The sequence below is a fragment of the Bombina bombina genome, chromosome 8, assembly GCF_027579735.1.
Source record: "Bombina bombina isolate aBomBom1 chromosome 8, aBomBom1.pri, whole genome shotgun sequence".
Classification (NCBI taxonomy): Eukaryota; Metazoa; Chordata; class Amphibia; order Anura; family Bombinatoridae; genus Bombina; species Bombina bombina.
In genome coordinates this window covers 283,226,416-283,244,891 of record NC_069506.1, presented here as the reverse complement: position 1 = coordinate 283,244,891, position 18,476 = coordinate 283,226,416, and the positions used below count along the sequence as shown (strand labels likewise).

The window sequence follows — 18,476 nt, the reverse complement described above, 5'->3', positions numbered from 1 at the left end:
TGAGATCTGTGTTGTGCGCCATGCATCATTACTGAGATCTGTGTTGTGTGCCGTGCATCATTACTGAGATCTGTGTTGTGTGCCGTGCATAATTACTGAGATCTGTGTTGTGTGCCGTGCATCATTACTAAGATCTGTGCTGCGTGCCGTGCATCATTACTGAGGTCTGCTATTCAGTATTGGGGATGTGTTGGTGATCTCCTTACTGAGATCTGTGTTGTATGCCGTGCATCTTTACTTAGTTCTGTGTTGTGTGCCGTGCATCATTACTGAGATGTGTGTTGTGCACTGTGCATCATTACTGAGATCTGTGTTGAGCGCCGTGCATCATTACTGAGATCTGTCATGTGCATCTTTACTGAGATGTGTGTTGTGTATCATGCATCACTACTGAGTTCTGTGTTATGTGCCATGCATCATTACTGAGATGTGTGTTGTGTGCCGTGCGCCGTGCATCATTACTGAGATCTGTGTTGTGCGCTGTGCATCATTACTGAGATCTGTGCTGTGCCCCATGCATCATTACTGAGATGTGTGTTGCGTGCCATGTTGTGTGCCGTGCATCATTACTGAGATCTGTGTTGTGCGCTGTGCATCATTACTGAGATCTGTGTTGAGCGCCGTGCATCATTACTGAGATCTGTCATGTGCATCTTTACTGAGATGTGTGTTGTGTGCCATGCATCACTACTGAGTTCTGTGTTATGTGCCATGCATCATTACTGAGATCTGTGTTGTGTGCGGTGCATCATTACTGAGATCTGTGTTGTGCGCTGTGCATCATTACTGAGATCTGTGCTGTGCCCCATGCATCATTATTGAGATGTGTGTTGCGTGCCATGCATCATAACTGAGCTCTGTGTTGTGTGCCATGCAACATTACTAAAATCTATGTTGTGCACATGTATCAGTACTGAAATCTGTGTTGTGTGCCATGCATCATTACTGAGATCTTTGTTGTGCGCTTCTCATCATTACTGAGATCTGTGTTGTGTGCCGTGCATCATTACAGAGCTCTGCTATCTAGTATTGGGGATGTGTTGGTGATCGCCTTACTGAGATCTGTGTTGTGTGCCGTGCATCATTACTGATATCTATGTTTTGCGCCGTGCATCATTACTGAGATCTGTGTTGTGTGCTGTGCATCATTATTAAGATCTGTGTTGTGCGGCGTGCATCATTACTGAGATGTGTGTTGTGCGCCGTGCATCATTACTGAGATCTGTGTTGTGTGCCGTGCATCATTACTGAGATCTGTGTTGTGTGCCGTGTATCATTACTGAGATATGTGTTGTGCATCATTACTGAGATCTGTGTTGTGCGCAGTGCATCATTACTGAGATCTGTGTTGTGCGCCGTGCATCATTACAGAGATCTGTGTTGTGCGCCGTGCATCATTACTGAGATCTGTGTTGTGTGCCATGCATCATTACTGAGATCTGTGTTGTGTGCCGTGCATCATTACAGAGCTCTGCTATCCAGTATTAGGGATTTGTTGGTGATCTCCTTACTGAGATCTGTGTTGTGTGCTGTGCATCATTATTAAGATCTGTGTTGTGCGCCGTGCATCATTACTGAGATGTGTGTTGTGCGCCGTGCATCATTACTGAGATCTGTGTTGTGTGCCGTGCATCATTACTGAGATCTGTGTTGTGTGCCGTGTATCATTACTGAGATATGTGTTGTGCATCATTACTGAGATCTGTGTTGTGCGCTGTGCATCATTACTGAGATCTGTGTTGTGCGCCGTGCATCATTACTGAGATCTGTGTTGTGCGCCGTGCATCATTACTAAGATGTGTGTTGTGCGCCGTGCATCATTACTGAGATCTGTGTTGTGCGCCATGCCATGCATCATTACTGAGATCTGCTATCCAGTATTGGGAATGTGTTGGTGAAATCATTTGCTGTTACTAACACAAAATGTTGTGGTAGATGGTAAGAAATGCTCGGCAGAATGGAAAAAACTAGGTCATTGTTTTACTGTTGTGAAGATGCACTTTAAAGCACTAGTATGATGAATTTAGCACACAAGAGAAATATCCGGTTCACCAATCTCACAATAATCACCACAGACAATAATTGGAAAAAAAAGTGAAGATGATCAGTTACTTTATTAAGATAACTGGCCGCTATTCCAGTTCCTCTGAATTCCTGCATAGAAACGTAGGCAGTTTACATAAAGTTGTTTTTTTTTGTAATCTATTCCTATCCATTAAATAAGCCACTTTCTGCATAAGTTAGGTTGCCTAGGTCATGTATACAATATTACAGTAAAACTATCAGTAAGGATCGGGAGCACAAAATGAGAACAGGCTGTAGAATTTTAAAAGACAAACACTATTGTGAAAAGCTGATGGAGAGGGGTGTTCTTTTTGATTGGTCAACTGGCGCTAATTGGTCTGTGTTATTGCTCCACAAATGTGAGTGACAAGAATATGATAAGTGGTTTATTGGGGGTTCCTAATGGTTCAGGATGGGTTTGATTTGGTATTTAGACACAGGGAGACATTCTACTAGCTTTATTTCACCACCGCTTAGTAAATTGCCTAAATGGAGTAAATTACCCATAGCTAGAAGTTTGCTCCAGGAGAGGCCTCCATATTGCTCTGCAGTTTCAGAGATAATGACCTACATAAGACATTTGGAAGAATTCTCTTTATTTGCTGAAAATAAACACGACGTGCATGCTCTGGGGTGGGGTCCCTGCCACACATGGCTGTAGGGAGTTGATCAGAATGTGGAACGTTGAGGGATCTCAGTATCTTGAGAAGAGTGAAGATGGCTGTGGGTTGTCTTTCTGTCTTCTATACAAACCGGGTCTTAATATTTGATATCTTGTATACTATGTATGTGTACTTTCATATTGTTTCTTGCTCTCTCCTACTACTTCTCTACCCTTTTTTATTTCTGCCAGGCTTTCAACCATTATATACATAACACTAGTTTATACATAGTAAAAAGCCATTATGAAAATAGTTGTCAACTAATTTAATTATCGATTAGTTGGTCTGCAATTAGTTGGTCTGCAATTAGTTGGTCTGCAATTAGTTGGTCTGCAATTAGTTGGTCTGCAATTAGTTGGTCTGCAATTAGTTGGTCTTCAATTAGTTGGTCTGCGATTAGTTGGTCTGCGATTAGTTGGTCTGCGATTAGTTGGTCTGTGATTACTTGGTCTGCAATTAGTTGGTCTGTGATTAGTTGGTCTGTGATTAGTTGGTCTGCGATTATTTGGTCTGCGATTATTTGGTCTGCAATTAGTTGGTCTGCGATTAGTTGGTCTGCAATTAGTTAGTCTGCGATTACTTGGTCTGCAATTATTTGGTCTGCAATTATTTGGTCTGCAATTAGTTGGTCTGCGATTAGTTGGTCTGCGATTAGTTGGTCTGCGATTAGTTGGTCTGCAATTAGTTGGTCTGCAATTAGTTGGTCTACAATTAGTTGGTCTACAATTAGTTGGTCTGCGATTAGTTGGTCTGCGATTAGTTGGTCTGCGATTAGTTGGTCTGCGATTAGTTGGTCTGCGATTAGTTGGTCTGCGATTAGTTGGTCTGCATAGCACCAGCAGCTTCACTCCCATGAAATTGTGTTTTAGGGTTATGTCCCTACCCTAAATGACGTCTACAGACGTTTACTTTTCACTTTTTCAGGACACTATAAGTTTAAGTAGGACCAGTAAATATGGTAGATTTGCATAATAAACAAATACACGATAAAAGGACAATGCAATAGCACTTAGTCTGAACTTTAAATTGGTAATAGAATTGTTTCTGACAAATTTTAGTTATGTCTATTTCCACTTCCCCTGTATCATGTGACTTTCATCAGCCAATCACAAATTCATATACTGTATGTATATTGTGTGAATTATTGCACATGCTCAGTAGGAGCTGGTGACTCAAAAAGTTTACATATAAAACAATTGTTCAAATTTTGTTAATGGAAGTAAATTGGAAAGTTGTTTAAAATTGCTGCGCTATCTCCCTTTAAGCTTACAACTACTCCTGGTTTATGAGGATTAGATCACCTGTGCAACCCAGAAATATCATCATTTGGATTATTATTATTTTTTTAAGCATTTATATATTTTTTTATTTTTATCAAGGACAGTACAATATTATTAAAGAACATTTACAACATATGGTACATCTCAGATATTTTCAACAATGTATTATCTACTCTGGATATTATAGTCCTTGTATTTTATGACCCCTTGAACTTGATTGGCCACTCTTGTACCTGTAATAAAATGGTGATTTAAAGCTGGGGGTTATAATAGACAAAACATAACAAACATTGAACCAAAACAAAAAGAAAAGATTTGCATCTTTAAAGAAGATAATAACTTTGATATATCAGGTTAGACAATATTGAAGAGAAGATGCGAATAGCCAGAACTGAATAGGATTAAATTGCATATCCCAACATCTTATGTATGGTGTTCAGGTGAAATTCAAATTACTGCTCATTGTAATCCATCAATGGCTATTTCCCTTAGATTGTTAGTGGTTGGTCACTATGAATAATTAGTTCTATAATCAGGATGAGATATTTGTTTGTCACTAATCTCTGAGTGTTTGAAATTTATCTACAGGGCGCGAAAACATAATGCTCAAATACGCCACTACCCAGCCACAGTGTTCCCTCTTTCTGGCTTGTTTTATTAGGCATTTAGCTAATCAGGGCTGCCGTTTATGGTAGGCTTCTTTACATGGTGGTGCTAGATCTATAGAATGCATATCAGTCTCCTCCATCGCCGACCCGGCCGCAGGCAGCGCCAGAGGAGGCGAGCCATATATTAGTAGTAGCCACCCATTTTTGTATGTATTGGCATCTTCCTGATATCTGTGTATAAGTCTGTTTATGATGGTGATGTGATTGCTTAAATATGTGTTTCTATGGATGTGGTGGTAATTAGTTGTGTATTTTGTTCTGAGCAATTGCGTGTGTATGAGTGATAGAAATTACAGGCAGACATCTTGATAGATAACATTTCAATAATAATAACAATACCCTCCATCACCGGCGAGCCCCAACAGCAAAAACCTGTAAGAGGTATAATTTCTACATTCCAACCATAAACAAAAAACAATAAAACAAAAACTGTTCTATATCTTACATTGTACATACATAGGCTATGCAAATCTAAGAGTGTCATTACATTATTTAGGTAATTGAAAAGTTAGTGCTGTCTAGCTTAGCCTGACCTGTAGAACGCTCATTATAAATTTGCTCCCTACTCTGTATGTTTGACCATAACAAATGCATGCTTTTAGTCTCGGTTTCACAAACTGCTAGAGAGGATTTAGGGCTTCTCCTTGATGGGATCGATCGTCTTGCTGTAGCAACAGCAGGAGGTATTTTGGAAGTGTCCATTATCTTTTTTGAGCTGTGCAGTGTATTGGGGACTTTATCTTGTAGCGCATAATGTGGGACTATGCCTGAGTAGTCTCTGGAAAGAATAAGGTTCATTATTTCTTGTTCCTTGACCTCCCGTGAGCACCCCCCGAGACCCCCAAGAGGCCGTAATAGATCCAGTTCCTGTTCTCTTGGCTTGCATGGATTCAATGTCCCAGAGCAATCCCAGATGTCAAGAGGTGTGTCCCATTCACCTATATTATAATTGGCAATGTCCGACCTTGTTATCTGTACTAGCACCATTTTTATATGTTTGTTATTTAATATCTGCACCAGATCATCTAGCTGTGGGAGAGATGATCCGTCTTGGACATCATTCCGGTAGCTGTTTTTTACAATATTTTTATTGCTCCTTATTGCAGGTATGAGCGCTGCTTTGAGGTGGCTGGACAGTGGCGCAAAATCCCCGGGTGTCTGCTTGAGAGATTCTTCAGTTTTCTTGAGTCCTGTGGATGTAACAAGTTTGTGGGTTGACTTCAGCGTTGTTATCTGTTTCTCTGATATGGCCATAGGTGCTTTGTCTATGAGCCGTTGTAGCTCCTGTGCTTTCTCTAGTAACGGGTGGAAGAGTGCCTCCAGTTTGAGGAGTAGTATGTCACATGAGTCGGGAGGATTGTTAGCCCGCATGGTTGCGGTTAGGATCGGGTTCTGTCTCGTGGTGGTACTGAGCAGATGTACGCTTCTGGTAGGTGAGAAAATAGAAGTAATGTTAGAATGAAGGTGGTTAAAAGTCAGTTCTGGCAAATTACCCTGGAAGACCAGGGGGGGAACGTCGCCTGTGTATTAGCCTCCGCTACAGGCCTCTATGGTCCGCTTCGGTCTCTGGGGTCATTAATACAGCTTCCGAAGTTGGTTTTTAAGTTATTCAACAAGTGTTATCACGAAACCAGTCGTGCTTTTGTAAGGAGCTGTGAATGTTAAGCTTTTATCGGCGGATTTCAATCTCTTCTCCCGGAGCTCCAAAAAATACGACTACTCAGAGCCGCTGCTTGGACACGCCCCCCATCATTTGGATTTTTATATTAAATCAGGGGATTTGAGACTATGCTTTGCATGAGATAGTGCTCAGCTTAGCCCTAGATTGATGGGAGTTGTTATTTGAATTGATGTGCACTATTATCTGTTTGCACAGTTATTAGCTGATTGCTATCGCTTTTGTGGTTTTGTTTAGTTCTAACAATGTCTTCTGCTGCTTAGACATTAGACAAACAGTTGTATGAATGTAAAGTTCCAGCCCGAAGTTTATATTTGTAACACCCAGTTTGTGGATTTTATTTTAAATATAGTAAAAAATATTAGTTATTTTATTTTTATCCGATAAATCAAAGAAAAAAAATTGTCCGGCTAATCGATTATGAAAAGAATTGTTAGTTGCAGCCCTAGTTTGGTGAAATGTTAATCTTTATATTGTCTTTTACTATTTTTGTTCTAGTAGATCATTATAGCTGCACAACTGATATATTCACATAAAAGCTGAATACAATTTACAGCGAGTGCAGTACTGAGAGTTGTAGATATACAGGGTAGATATGTTCTTTATATTAGACTGACGATTTGCTTATTGTGGTTTTTCTAGAACTCGAGTCTTGATATGGTTTCTGTTTATAGTTTCTGTGCATATTGTAATTGCTAAACCAATTAAAAGGGATTAAAAAATGCATTTCATTTGAAATAGGTAAGAAAAACTGGTTAATAATTTGTTCTCACTTTTATAATAATAAATTACCTTCCTTGTTTATGGAATATGAAGTTACAGAAACAATTCTCACAGTGATAAGGCAATAAAATATATCTACATATCTTAAAAAAATATGTTTATAGATTTTCTTTGTTGTCAAATTCAGTTCATGTTTTGTAAAAGAAATCAGAAGCTAGTCGGGCACCTATATAGGCTTCACATAAGCAGTTTAGGTGTAGTGGTTTGGTATTCGCCCCTATACTTAGCCATGTAACTACATATTCCCTCCGTATGTAGAACTGCTGCTCCTTCCATGTAAATTCGGAGAAATTGTTCTGGCGTAAGGATGATGAAAAGGCCAGCGACATTAGCCATCATTAGCGGAAAAATCGTGTATTCCACACAGCTGAGATGCGCATAATTAGAAAATAGAAAAAGGTCAGAACTTGCCATTATCAACTCAATCAGCCGCACAGTGCCATGCAGTCAATTAATTCAGCATCTGTGTTTTTTACAGCCCTCTTCAAACCTTACACTGGAATGTAACTCTTCCCTGGGACAGATATACTGCGTGGCCAAGCAGGCACATAATGAGACCTTAGCAAATGACGAGAGATAATTAAGAGATTTATATTTTGATTTTTCCATCCGTGTTTATGGATGTCTGTGATATATTTCCAGGGATTGTCTGATTTACAGCAATATACATCCCGGGGAAGCGGTTTGCTTTGGGGAGTGTATTTATGTGGGATTGCAACCTGCACTCGTCTTTTATCTCTTGTTAATACAAATCAGATTCTTTTTCACAATCTGCAGAGAACTATTACGTATTCTCGTGGTTACAATGGGTAATATTTCTCAAAGTGCTAATTGATTTATAATCACCAATTAAGTATTTGTTACCAGTCACATCCCAGACTCCATGACAAACCTTATAAGAAGCAGCAACATGTTTGGTGGGTTTATAGGGATGAGGATTCATTATTCAGATGGAATATTCACAAGAGTTGTATATAGATATATAGTTATAGAGTAATCCAGAATGTTAGTCGCCAGATGTGATATTCTAGGAGCCATGACTACTGGTGCCTAGGATTTATCAGCCCTAAGGTGCTTGCTGTATATTAAGAGAAAAGTGTGTCCAAGCTGAGCAGTTCAAGTCCCTGTCACTGGGAATTAAAGGAACATGAAACCCAATATTTTTCTTTCATGATTTAGGTAGAACATAACATTTTAAACAGCTTTCCAATTTACTTCTATTATCAAATTTTCTTCATTCTCTTGGTATCCTTTGTTGAAGGAGCAGCAATGCGCTACTGGTTTCAAACTGAACAAATGGGTGAGCCAATGACAATCAGTATATGCAACCAATCAGCAGCAAGAACCTAGGTTATTTGCTGCTCCTGAAATGTCCTAGATAAACCTTTCAGCAAAGAATAACAAGAGAAGGAAGAAAATTAAATAATAGAAGTAAAAATTGGAAATGTGTTTAAAATAGTATGCTCTGGCCCCTATTTAAGAAAGGTCTTGCGGACCTGATCCGACACTGCGGCTCCATAACTTGTGTTTCTGGCGATTCTGAAGACTCGCCAGAAACACGGGCCCACAAGCTCCCTACGGAGCTTGTTAAATGGGCCCCTCTTTCTAAATCATGAATGTTTAATTATGACTTTACTGTCCCTTTAAGCTGTTCTGCAAACCCAAGTTAAAGGGGCAAAATCTGACTTTCAGAAATAAAAATTCCTATTGAATGGAGGTTCAAATTCCTGCACTGTTTGTCGCTATGACTATGTTTTTGTCTATTAATAATTTCATGTACCCTCTTGTTGGCATCATGTCCCTCCTGCAGCATAATCTGTCTCAGTAAAACGATTTAACTACTGCATGTTACATGTGCATAATCTGTCTCAGTAAAATGATTTAACTACTACATGTTACATGTGCATAATCTGTCTCAGTAAAATGATTTAACTACTACATGTTACATGTGCATAATCTGTCTCAGTAAAATGATTTAACTACTGCATGTTACATGTGCATAATCTGTCTCAGTAAAATGATTTAACTACTGCATGTTACATGTGCATAATCTGTCTCAGTAAAACGATTTAACTACTGCATGTTACATGTGCATAATCTGTCTCAGTAAAACGATTTAACTACTGCATGTTACATGTGCATAATCTGTCTCAGTAAAACAATTTAACTACTGCATGTTACATGTGCATAATCTGTCTCAGTAAAACGATTTAACTACTGCATGTTACATTTGCATAATCTGTCTCAGTAAAACGATTTAACTACTGCATGTTACATGTGCATAATCTGTCTCAGTAAAACGATTTAACTACTGCATGTTACATGTGCATAATCTGTCTCAGTAAAACGATTTAACTACTGCATGTTACATTTGCATAATCTGTCTCAGTAAAACGATTTAACTACTGCATGTTACATGTGCATAATCTGTCTCAGTATAACTACTTCATGTTACATGTGCATAATCTGTCTCAGTATAACTACTTCATGTTACATGTGCATATAAAGCAGCATTGTTGTGTCTGTTGTAAAAACAAAATCTGCACTGCATCCTGAACACCATAAAAAACATGCTACACATAAGTGCACTGCTTCGGCGGAATGTGTATCAATTGATTTGCGCATTAGTAAATGTCTCTCAGGCCCCAATTTTAAAAAATTTGCCAGTCAAGAAGTGGTTTTCAACTCCCAACACTCGCAGGGGTAGCCCTCATGGAATTCTATAAAAAAGGGGCTGCCCCTGCAAGTGGCGAGTTGTCTCCCATACACATAATGAGAGCTCTCTGCTCCGTAAAAGTTCTCAATGGAGGGCGAAGGGAAAACAGCTTGTTTTAAAACTTGGATATTACGCTTAATACAAATCAAATTACACTGTTTTCAGTGCACTGTGTCTTAAAATGACGGTCTAGTTAGAATTAAATGTTTATAATTCAGATAGGGCAGGCAATTTTAAACATCTTTCCAATTTACTTTTATCATCAAATTTGCTTTGTTCTCTTGGTATTCTTAGTTGAAAGCTAAACCTTGGTAGGCTCATATGCTAATTTCTGAGCTCTTGAAGGCCACCTCTTATCTCAAGGCATTTTAACAGTTTTTGTACAGCTAGAGGTCTTAGTTCACGTGTGCCACGTGTCAGCACTGATTGGCTAAATGCAAGTCTGTCAAAAGAACGGAGATTAGGGCAGTCTGCAGAGGCTTAGATACAAGGTAATCACAGAGGTAAAAAGTACATTAATATAACAGTCGGCTAGATTACGAGTTTTGCGTTATGAGCAGCTCGGTGCTAACTTGCAAGTTATTGTCACTGCTCACCTCCCTATAGCGCTGCTATTACAGGTTTTCATAAACCCGGCGTTAACGGGCAATATTGCAGCATTGAGCAAAATTGAGCTCCATACCGCACTCCAATACCAGCGCTGCTTTGAGCTGGTTTTACGTGCTTGTGCACGATTTCCCCATAGACATCAATGGGGAGAGCCGGCTAAAAAAAAGCCTAACACCTGCAATAAAGGAGCGTAAAGCTCTGTAACACAGCCCCATTGATTCTTATGGAGAAAGAAAATTTATGTTTACACTAATTTATGTAAACCCTAATCTGCTGCCCCCGACATCGCCGACACCTACATTACACTTATTAACCCCTAATTTGCAGCCCCTGACATTGCTGACACCTACATTATACTTATTAACCCCTAATCTGCCGCCCCAACATCGCCGACACCTACATTACACTTATTAACAAGCAAAAACAGAGGTGAGCGCGGTGTAGCTGCATCCGGAACCGGCAAATGTAAGTATGGTGTAAAATCCTCCAATGAGCAAGGCTGGAAGATTGCCGTAGCCTGCGATGCAACTCAGGATCGCTCGAAATTACCAAACTAGGAGAGAGAGTGGCAGGCACTACAAAAATCAAACAGGCGCACATTAAAGTTTAAAAACAAAAAACTTTAATGAAAGTTATCTCAAAAATATACATGAAAGGCAAGACACAAAAACAGGGGGGGAGAAAAAAGTGTGACAAGGAAGGCCTAGTTAACTTATTAACCCCTAATCTGGTGCCCCCGACATCACCAACACATAAATTATACTTATTAACCCCTAATTTGCCGCCCCTGACATTGCCGACACCTACATTATACTTTTTAACCCCTAATCTGTCGCCCCCGACATCGCTGACACCTACATTATTACTTATTAACCCCTAATCTGCCGCCCCCGACATCGCCGACACCTACATTACTCTTATTAACCACAATCTGCTGCTCCGACCTACACTTATTAACCCCTAATCTGCTGCCCCGACATAGCCGCTACCTAACTACACTTATTAACCCCTAATCTGCCGCCCCCGACATTACACTTATTAACCCCTAATCTGCCTCCCCGACATCGCCGCCACCCACCTACACTTATTAACCCCTAATCTGCCGTCCCCAATGTCATCGCTACCTACACTTATTAACCCCTAATCTGCCGCCCCCAACGTCGCCGCCACTATACTAAAGTTATTAACCCCTAACCTAACCCTAAAGGGACAGTCAACACCAGAATTTTTGTTGTTTTAAAAGATAGATAATCCCTTAATTACCAATTCCCCAGTTTTGCATAACCAAATACTTACCTATAAAATAAACCCTAAGATAGCTACAATATAACTAATAGTTACATTGTATCTATCATAGGTTTTATTTTTATTTTACAGATAAGTTTGTATTTATTTTAACTAGGTAGACTAGTTAGTAAATAGTTATTAACTATTTACTAGCTACCTAGTTAAAATAAATACAAATTTACCTGTACAATAAAACCTAACCTGCCTTACACTAACACCTAACATTACACTACAATTAAATAAATTACATGTATTAAATACAATTAACTAAATTAAAAAAACCCCACTAAATTACACAAAATAAAAAATAAATTATCAACTATTTAAACTAATTACACCTAATCGAATAGCCCTATTAAAATGAAAAAGCCCCAAAATAAAAAAAACCCTAGCCTAAACTAAACTGCCAATAGCCCTTAAAAGGGCCTTTTGTGTGGCATTGCCCCCAAGAAATCAGCTCTTTTACCTGTAAAAAAAAATACAAACAACCCCCCAACAGTAAAACCCACCACCCACACAACCAACCCCCCAAATAAAATCCTATCTAAATAAACCTAAGCTCCCCATTGCCCTGAAAAGGGCATTTGGATGGGCATTGCCCTTAAAAGGGCATTTAGCTCTTTTTCTGCCCAAACCCTAAGCTAAAAATAAAACCCACCCAATAAACCCTTAAAAAAACACTAACCCCCGAAGATCCACTTACAGTTTTATATTATCATCTCAAAGTGTTTAATGTCCCTTTAAGTGTGAGCAACATACGTCTCATCTGTACACAGCACTCTAATCTGTACTGCTACAAACCCCACATCGGTGATAACGTCCCTAAATGTCACATGTGAATTGTTGGTAATGGACAAAAGATAACAGTAATTTCACACTGTTGTTTAAGGAACGATTTTAAGAGTAAAATGTAGAGTATTCCACACAACGTGTAGACAGCAGCTCTTTCTTTTTTATACATTACTCTCCTGTGACAACTAGCAAAACAAATCTTGATTCAGTAGATATCTGAGCAACAATGTTGTACTTTCTTGTACTGTATCCAGAGATTACAATACCAAAAAAATAAAAACAGCTGATTTATTTGTAGTGCAGTAATCAGCTGATTCATTAATACTGCAGTAATTAGCTGATTCATTTGTAGTGATCACCTGATTTATTTGCAGTGCAGTCATCAGCTGATTCATTAATACTGCAGTGAATATCTGATTTATTTGCAGTGCAGCCATCAGATGATTAATGTATACTGCAGTGAACATCTGATTTATTTGTTGTGCAGAGATCAGCTGATTAGTTTAAACTGCAGTGATGACCTGATTTATTTGTAGTGATAATCTAATTTATTTGTAGTGATCACCTAATTTATTTGTAGTTATTATCTAATTTATTTGTAGTGATCACCTGATTTATGTTGCAAACATGATATTGCTACTGTCACATTGTTACAAGCATGTAAAAAGCATGTAAAAAGTTATACTCACCTGCTCCCAGCTGCAGGTAAAAATAAAAAATAAAAGAAGAAATGAACAGCAGCCAATCAGCATCAGCAGTGCTGAGGTCATGAACTCTTACTGTGATCTCATGAGATTTGACTTAACTCTCATGAGATTTCATAGTAAGCTTCCTTTACCTGATTGGTGAAATAATATAGAGTTCACGAGGCTCATCCCCTAAAATGTCCCAGGACAGACATACTAATATGCTGCTTAGAAATCCTTTACAATTGGAGGTGGCTACTGAGGAACTTTTGAGGTAAAATATCTTTCTTTTTTACATAGAGATGTTCAGGAGATATTTTCTAGTCAGCTTTTTACAGCTATGCTGCATCACTTTCAAGTGTTTAAACATTTTGGTATTATGGCCCTTTAAGAAGATGTAGAATAGGCACAAAATAGAGAGAGGGTGTAGAGTTAGTTTCCAAAGTGGGATAACTCTATCTTCTATGGTAGATGCCAGGCGACAACCATAAGTCCCTGTGTGTCTGCACACACACATATGATCAAAGAAAGTCCACAGAGGGAACAAAAGATAGCGCTCCAAGCCCAGAAAAAAAGTTAAAAATTCACAAAAATATGTAAAAAGTGGTCAGCACAATAGTGCAAAATACAAGTAAGAGAACAGGTGCAAAAAACAGCAAAACGTTTCGTGCTTCACGCACTTGATCACTGCTAATTGATGCACCTGTTCTGTTCTCCTTTTATTCTCACAGATCTTAAAGTAACATTAGATATGTAAAAACTTGTAGATTGCTGTTCTTGGTAAGGGAGCCTATGACAAGAAACCTTATTTCCATATTCATAAAATGTATGTAATAGAAATACATGAAAATTCTTATAGATGATATAATTATATCAAACTTAAAGAAATGTGATATAACTTTATACGTACCCTTGTTTCAAAATGAGCCTCTGACAATTTTTTATACATGTCTCTTGTCAGAGGCTCATTTTGAAACTTTCTTCTCCCCCTTATAAATATAATCAACAACTGAGTGTAGATGAGATTAGAACATTATATAATTATGTATCCTATAGATACTTTCACTAAAAAATGCTTAAATGGAAAAATAAGGTCTATATAATTTAAATGTATGTTTCTTGTCATAGGCTCATTTAGAATATTTTCCTTTTTTTTCTTCAAACTAATTCATATATTGAATGTAGATGAGACTCAATCAACATACATTAACATTTGTCCATATTTAAGCCATTTCTCAGTTTTAAGTACATAATAGGAAGTACATATTGATTATATACAATAATACACGTCGTCTTCTTTATGTCCTCTCATCAAGGGTACGTATAAAGTTATATCACATTTCTTTAAGTTGGATATAATTATATCATCTATAAGAATTTTCATGTATTTCTATTACATACATTTTATGAATATGGAAATAAGGTTTCTTGTCATAGGCTCCCTTACCAAGAACAGCAATCTACAAGTTTTTACATATGTAATGTTACTTTAAGATCTGTGAGAATAAAAGGAGAACAGAACAGGTGCATCAATTAGCAGTGATCAAGTGCGTGAAGCACGAAACGTTTGCTGTTTTTTGCACCTGTTCTCTTACTTGTATTTTGCACTATTGTGCTGACCACATTTTACATATTTTTGTATGTTTTTAATCATGTTGGAATAAAGCTGAATTTTTAACTTTTTTCTGGGCTTGGAGCGCTATCTTTTGTTCCCTCTGTGGACTTTATTTAAGCAGTTTACTCTAACACAATGAGGCCTACCCTGTATTTAAACAGTTAACTTTAACACAATGAGGCCTACCTTGTATTTATACAGTTAACTTTAACACAATGAGGCCTACCTTGTATTTAAGCAGTTAACCCTAACACAATGTAGCATACCTTGTATTTATACAGTTAACCCTAACACAATGAGGCCTACCTTGTATTTAAGCAGTTAACCCTAACACAATAAGGCTTACCCTGTATTTAAACAGTTAACCTTAACACAATGATGCCTACCTTGTATTTAAGCAGTTAACCCTAACATAATGAGGCCTACCTTGTATTTAAGCAGTTAACCCTAACACAATGATGCCTACCTTGTATTTAAGCATTTAATCCTAACACAATGAGGCCTACCTTGTATTTAAGCATTTAACCCTAACACAATGAGGCCTACCTTGTATTTATACAGTTAACTTTAACACAATGAGGCCTACCTTGTATTTAAGCAGTTAACCCTAACACAATGAGGCCTACCTTGTATATATACAGTTAACCCTAACACAATGAGGCCTACCTTGTATTTAAGCAGTTAACCCTAACACAATAAGGCTTACCCTGTATTTAAACAGTTAACCTTAACACAATGATGCCTACCTTGTATTTAAGCAGTTAACCCTAACACAATGAGGCCTACCTTGTATGTATACAGTTAACTTTAACACAATGAGGCCTACCTTGTATTTAAGCAGTTAACCCTAACATAATGAGGCCTACCTTGTATTTAAGCAGTTAACCCTAATACAATAAGGCTTACCCTGTATTTAAACAGTTAACCTTAACACAATGATGCCTACCTTGTATTTAAGCAGTTAACCCTAACACAATGAGGCCTACCTTGTATGTATACAGTTAACTTTAACACAATGAGGCCTACCTTGTATTTAAGCAGTTAACCCTAACATAATGAGGCCTACCTTGTATTTAAGCAGTTAACCCTAATACAATAAGGCTTACCCTGTATTTAAACAGTTAACCTTAACACAATGATGCCTACCTTGTATTTAAGCAGTTAACCCTAACACAATAAGGCTTACCCTGTATTTAAACAGTTAACCTTAACACAATGAGGCCTACCTTGTATTTAAGCAGTTAACCCTAACACAATGAGGCCTACCTTGTATTTAAACAGTTAACACTAACAATGATGCCTACCTTGTATTTAAACAGTTAACCCTAACACAATGAGGCCTACCATGTATTTAAACAGTTTACCCTAACACAATGCGGCCCACTATGTGGTTAAACAGTTTACATAAAAAGTAACGTATCGGCTGTATAGCTCTTAATCATTGCTGTTTTTGGGAGGTGAAACCCTAAATAAAGAGACATTGAGTACTTTAAAAGAAGGTGCTGTTGGAAGTTTTATACTGTGATTTGAGGGTTTACAGAGACCCTTGTGGCAGTGTGCATGCTGGGAATACTGATGGTATATTGTGCTGTTATTCATCTAGGATTTGATTTGATTGGGGAGGGTATATTGATACCAGGTGAGTTTGTTTTATGTGAAGAAATTGATCAGCATTGTATAGCTTTCTATAGAACCTAACTATGAATCTACCTGGTGCAATGTATCATGGTTGCCAATAAATCACTATCTCTTCCCTTGGACGATCTCATGAAATGTCATAGGAGAGTTTGCTGCAATCCTTTGCAAATGAATTGATTGTGCTGGGTGTACAGGACGTCTGAGTCAGTACAGCAGCCAAGTCTATTTGTAAATGGTTTATTCCTGCGCATTTTATTAAATAGTTTCATGAAGTTGCACAAATGTTCTTCTAATGATTATTTATATTTGATAGATTTCTTTACATTTCTGTTATTATAGATGGTAAAAGCAATTCAGGTCCTGCGGATCCACTTGCTGGAACTAGAGAAGGTGAATGAGCTGTGCAAGGACTTCTGCAACCGCTACATAACCTGCCTAAAAACCAAAATGCACAGTGATAACCTGCTCAGGAATGACTTAGGAGGTCCGTATTCCCCAAACCAGCCCTCTAACAGCCTACACCCGCAGGTGAGACCAGCAAACAGAGAGCGTGACTGCCGTGTGAAGCCGTGAGTGTGTAATCGTAACAACACCATACGAGTTCAAGGTTTCCCCAGGGTATAATCTGCTTCCTAACAGTTATTTAATATTAGAGACAAATGTCTTTTTTGTAAATCCCAAGACCCTGTGTGTGACGCTCACTTTGCTATGCTGCATCCTCTGATCATCCCCAAGCAAAGTACCATTTGCTAAGTTGTATCATGAGTGTAAAATATTAACAGTCAATTTACAGCAGCAAATGAACATTTCTCCTGTTAAGTGTAGTCAGTCCACGGGTCATCATTACTTCTGGGATATTAACTCCTCCCCAACAGGAAGTGCAAGAGGATCACCCAAGCAGAGCTGCTATATAGCTCCTCCCCTCTACGTCACACCCAGTCATTCTCTTGCACCCAACTAATAGATAGGATGTGTGAGAGGACTGTTGTGATTATACTTAGTTTTTATATCTTCAATCAAAAGTTTGTTATTTTAAAACAGCACCGGAGTGTGTTGTTCCTTCTCAGGTAGAATTTGAAGAAGAATCTACCTGAGTTTTTGGATGATTTTAGCCGGCGTAGCTAAGATTCATTTTGCTGTTCTCGGCCATTCTGAGGAGTGAGGTAAACTTCAGATCAGGGGACAGCGGGCAGGTTCACCTGCAAAGAGGTATGTTGCAGTATATTATTTTCTGAGGAATGGAATTGACTGAGAAAATACTGCCAATACCAATATAATGTAAGTTCAGCCTTAAATGCAGTAGTAGCAACTGGTATCAGGCTGTTATGTATATATGTTTACACTTCAGTATTCTGGGGAATGGCACTTCACTGGGATAATACTATATGCATATAACTTTTAGCCTAACTTGCAGTGGGAACGTCTAGCAACAGGCTGTTTAATGACATTTCATGTTATTTGATTTTAAACGTTTTTGCTGGCATGTTAAATAGTTTAATTATCTGAGGTACTGGGTGAAAAATTGTTTTGGTCACTGTTTTTCCACTTGGCTGTCGTTTATTTTAATTTAAGACAGTTTACTGAACTTCCCTCACTGCTGTGTGTGAGGGGGAGGGGCCTATTTTGGCGCTTTTGCTACGCATCAGAAATTCAGTCACAAGTCTGTTTCTCTCCCTGCATGATCCGGATCGTCTCTACAGAGCTCAAGGGTCTTCAAAAAATTATTTTGAGGGAGGTAATCACTCACAGCAGACCTGTGAGATTGTGCTTTGACTGTGATAAAAAACGTTTATATTTTGTACATTTTTTTTTGCTATTAAGGGTTAGTTATCCATTGCTAATGGGGGCAATCCTTTGCTAAATGTATGCCTTTACTGGGAAAAATTTGGTTTTTATAATTTCTCCGGTTCATTGTTATTCAACTGTCATAGTTTTTTTCTGTGCTTCTTAAAGGCACAGTGCGTTTTTCATATTACTTGTAAATTGAGTTGAAAAGTA

At 38.2% G+C, this 18,476-nt stretch overlaps 1 protein-coding gene across 14 annotated transcripts in view; it reads left to right on the top strand.

Moving 5' to 3' along the window:
- Nucleotides 1–18,476, top strand: part of PKNOX2 (PBX/knotted 1 homeobox 2) — a 1,550,023-nt gene that overhangs the window by 1,293,808 nt on the left and 237,739 nt on the right. For all 14 annotated transcript variants that reach the window (XM_053691420.1, XM_053691421.1, XM_053691419.1 and 11 more), the window contains one exon: nt 16,818–17,006. In XM_053691420.1, the coding sequence (XP_053547395.1) occupies nt 16,818–17,006 (189 nt within the window). The remainder of the gene's footprint in view (nt 1–16,817; nt 17,007–18,476) is intronic.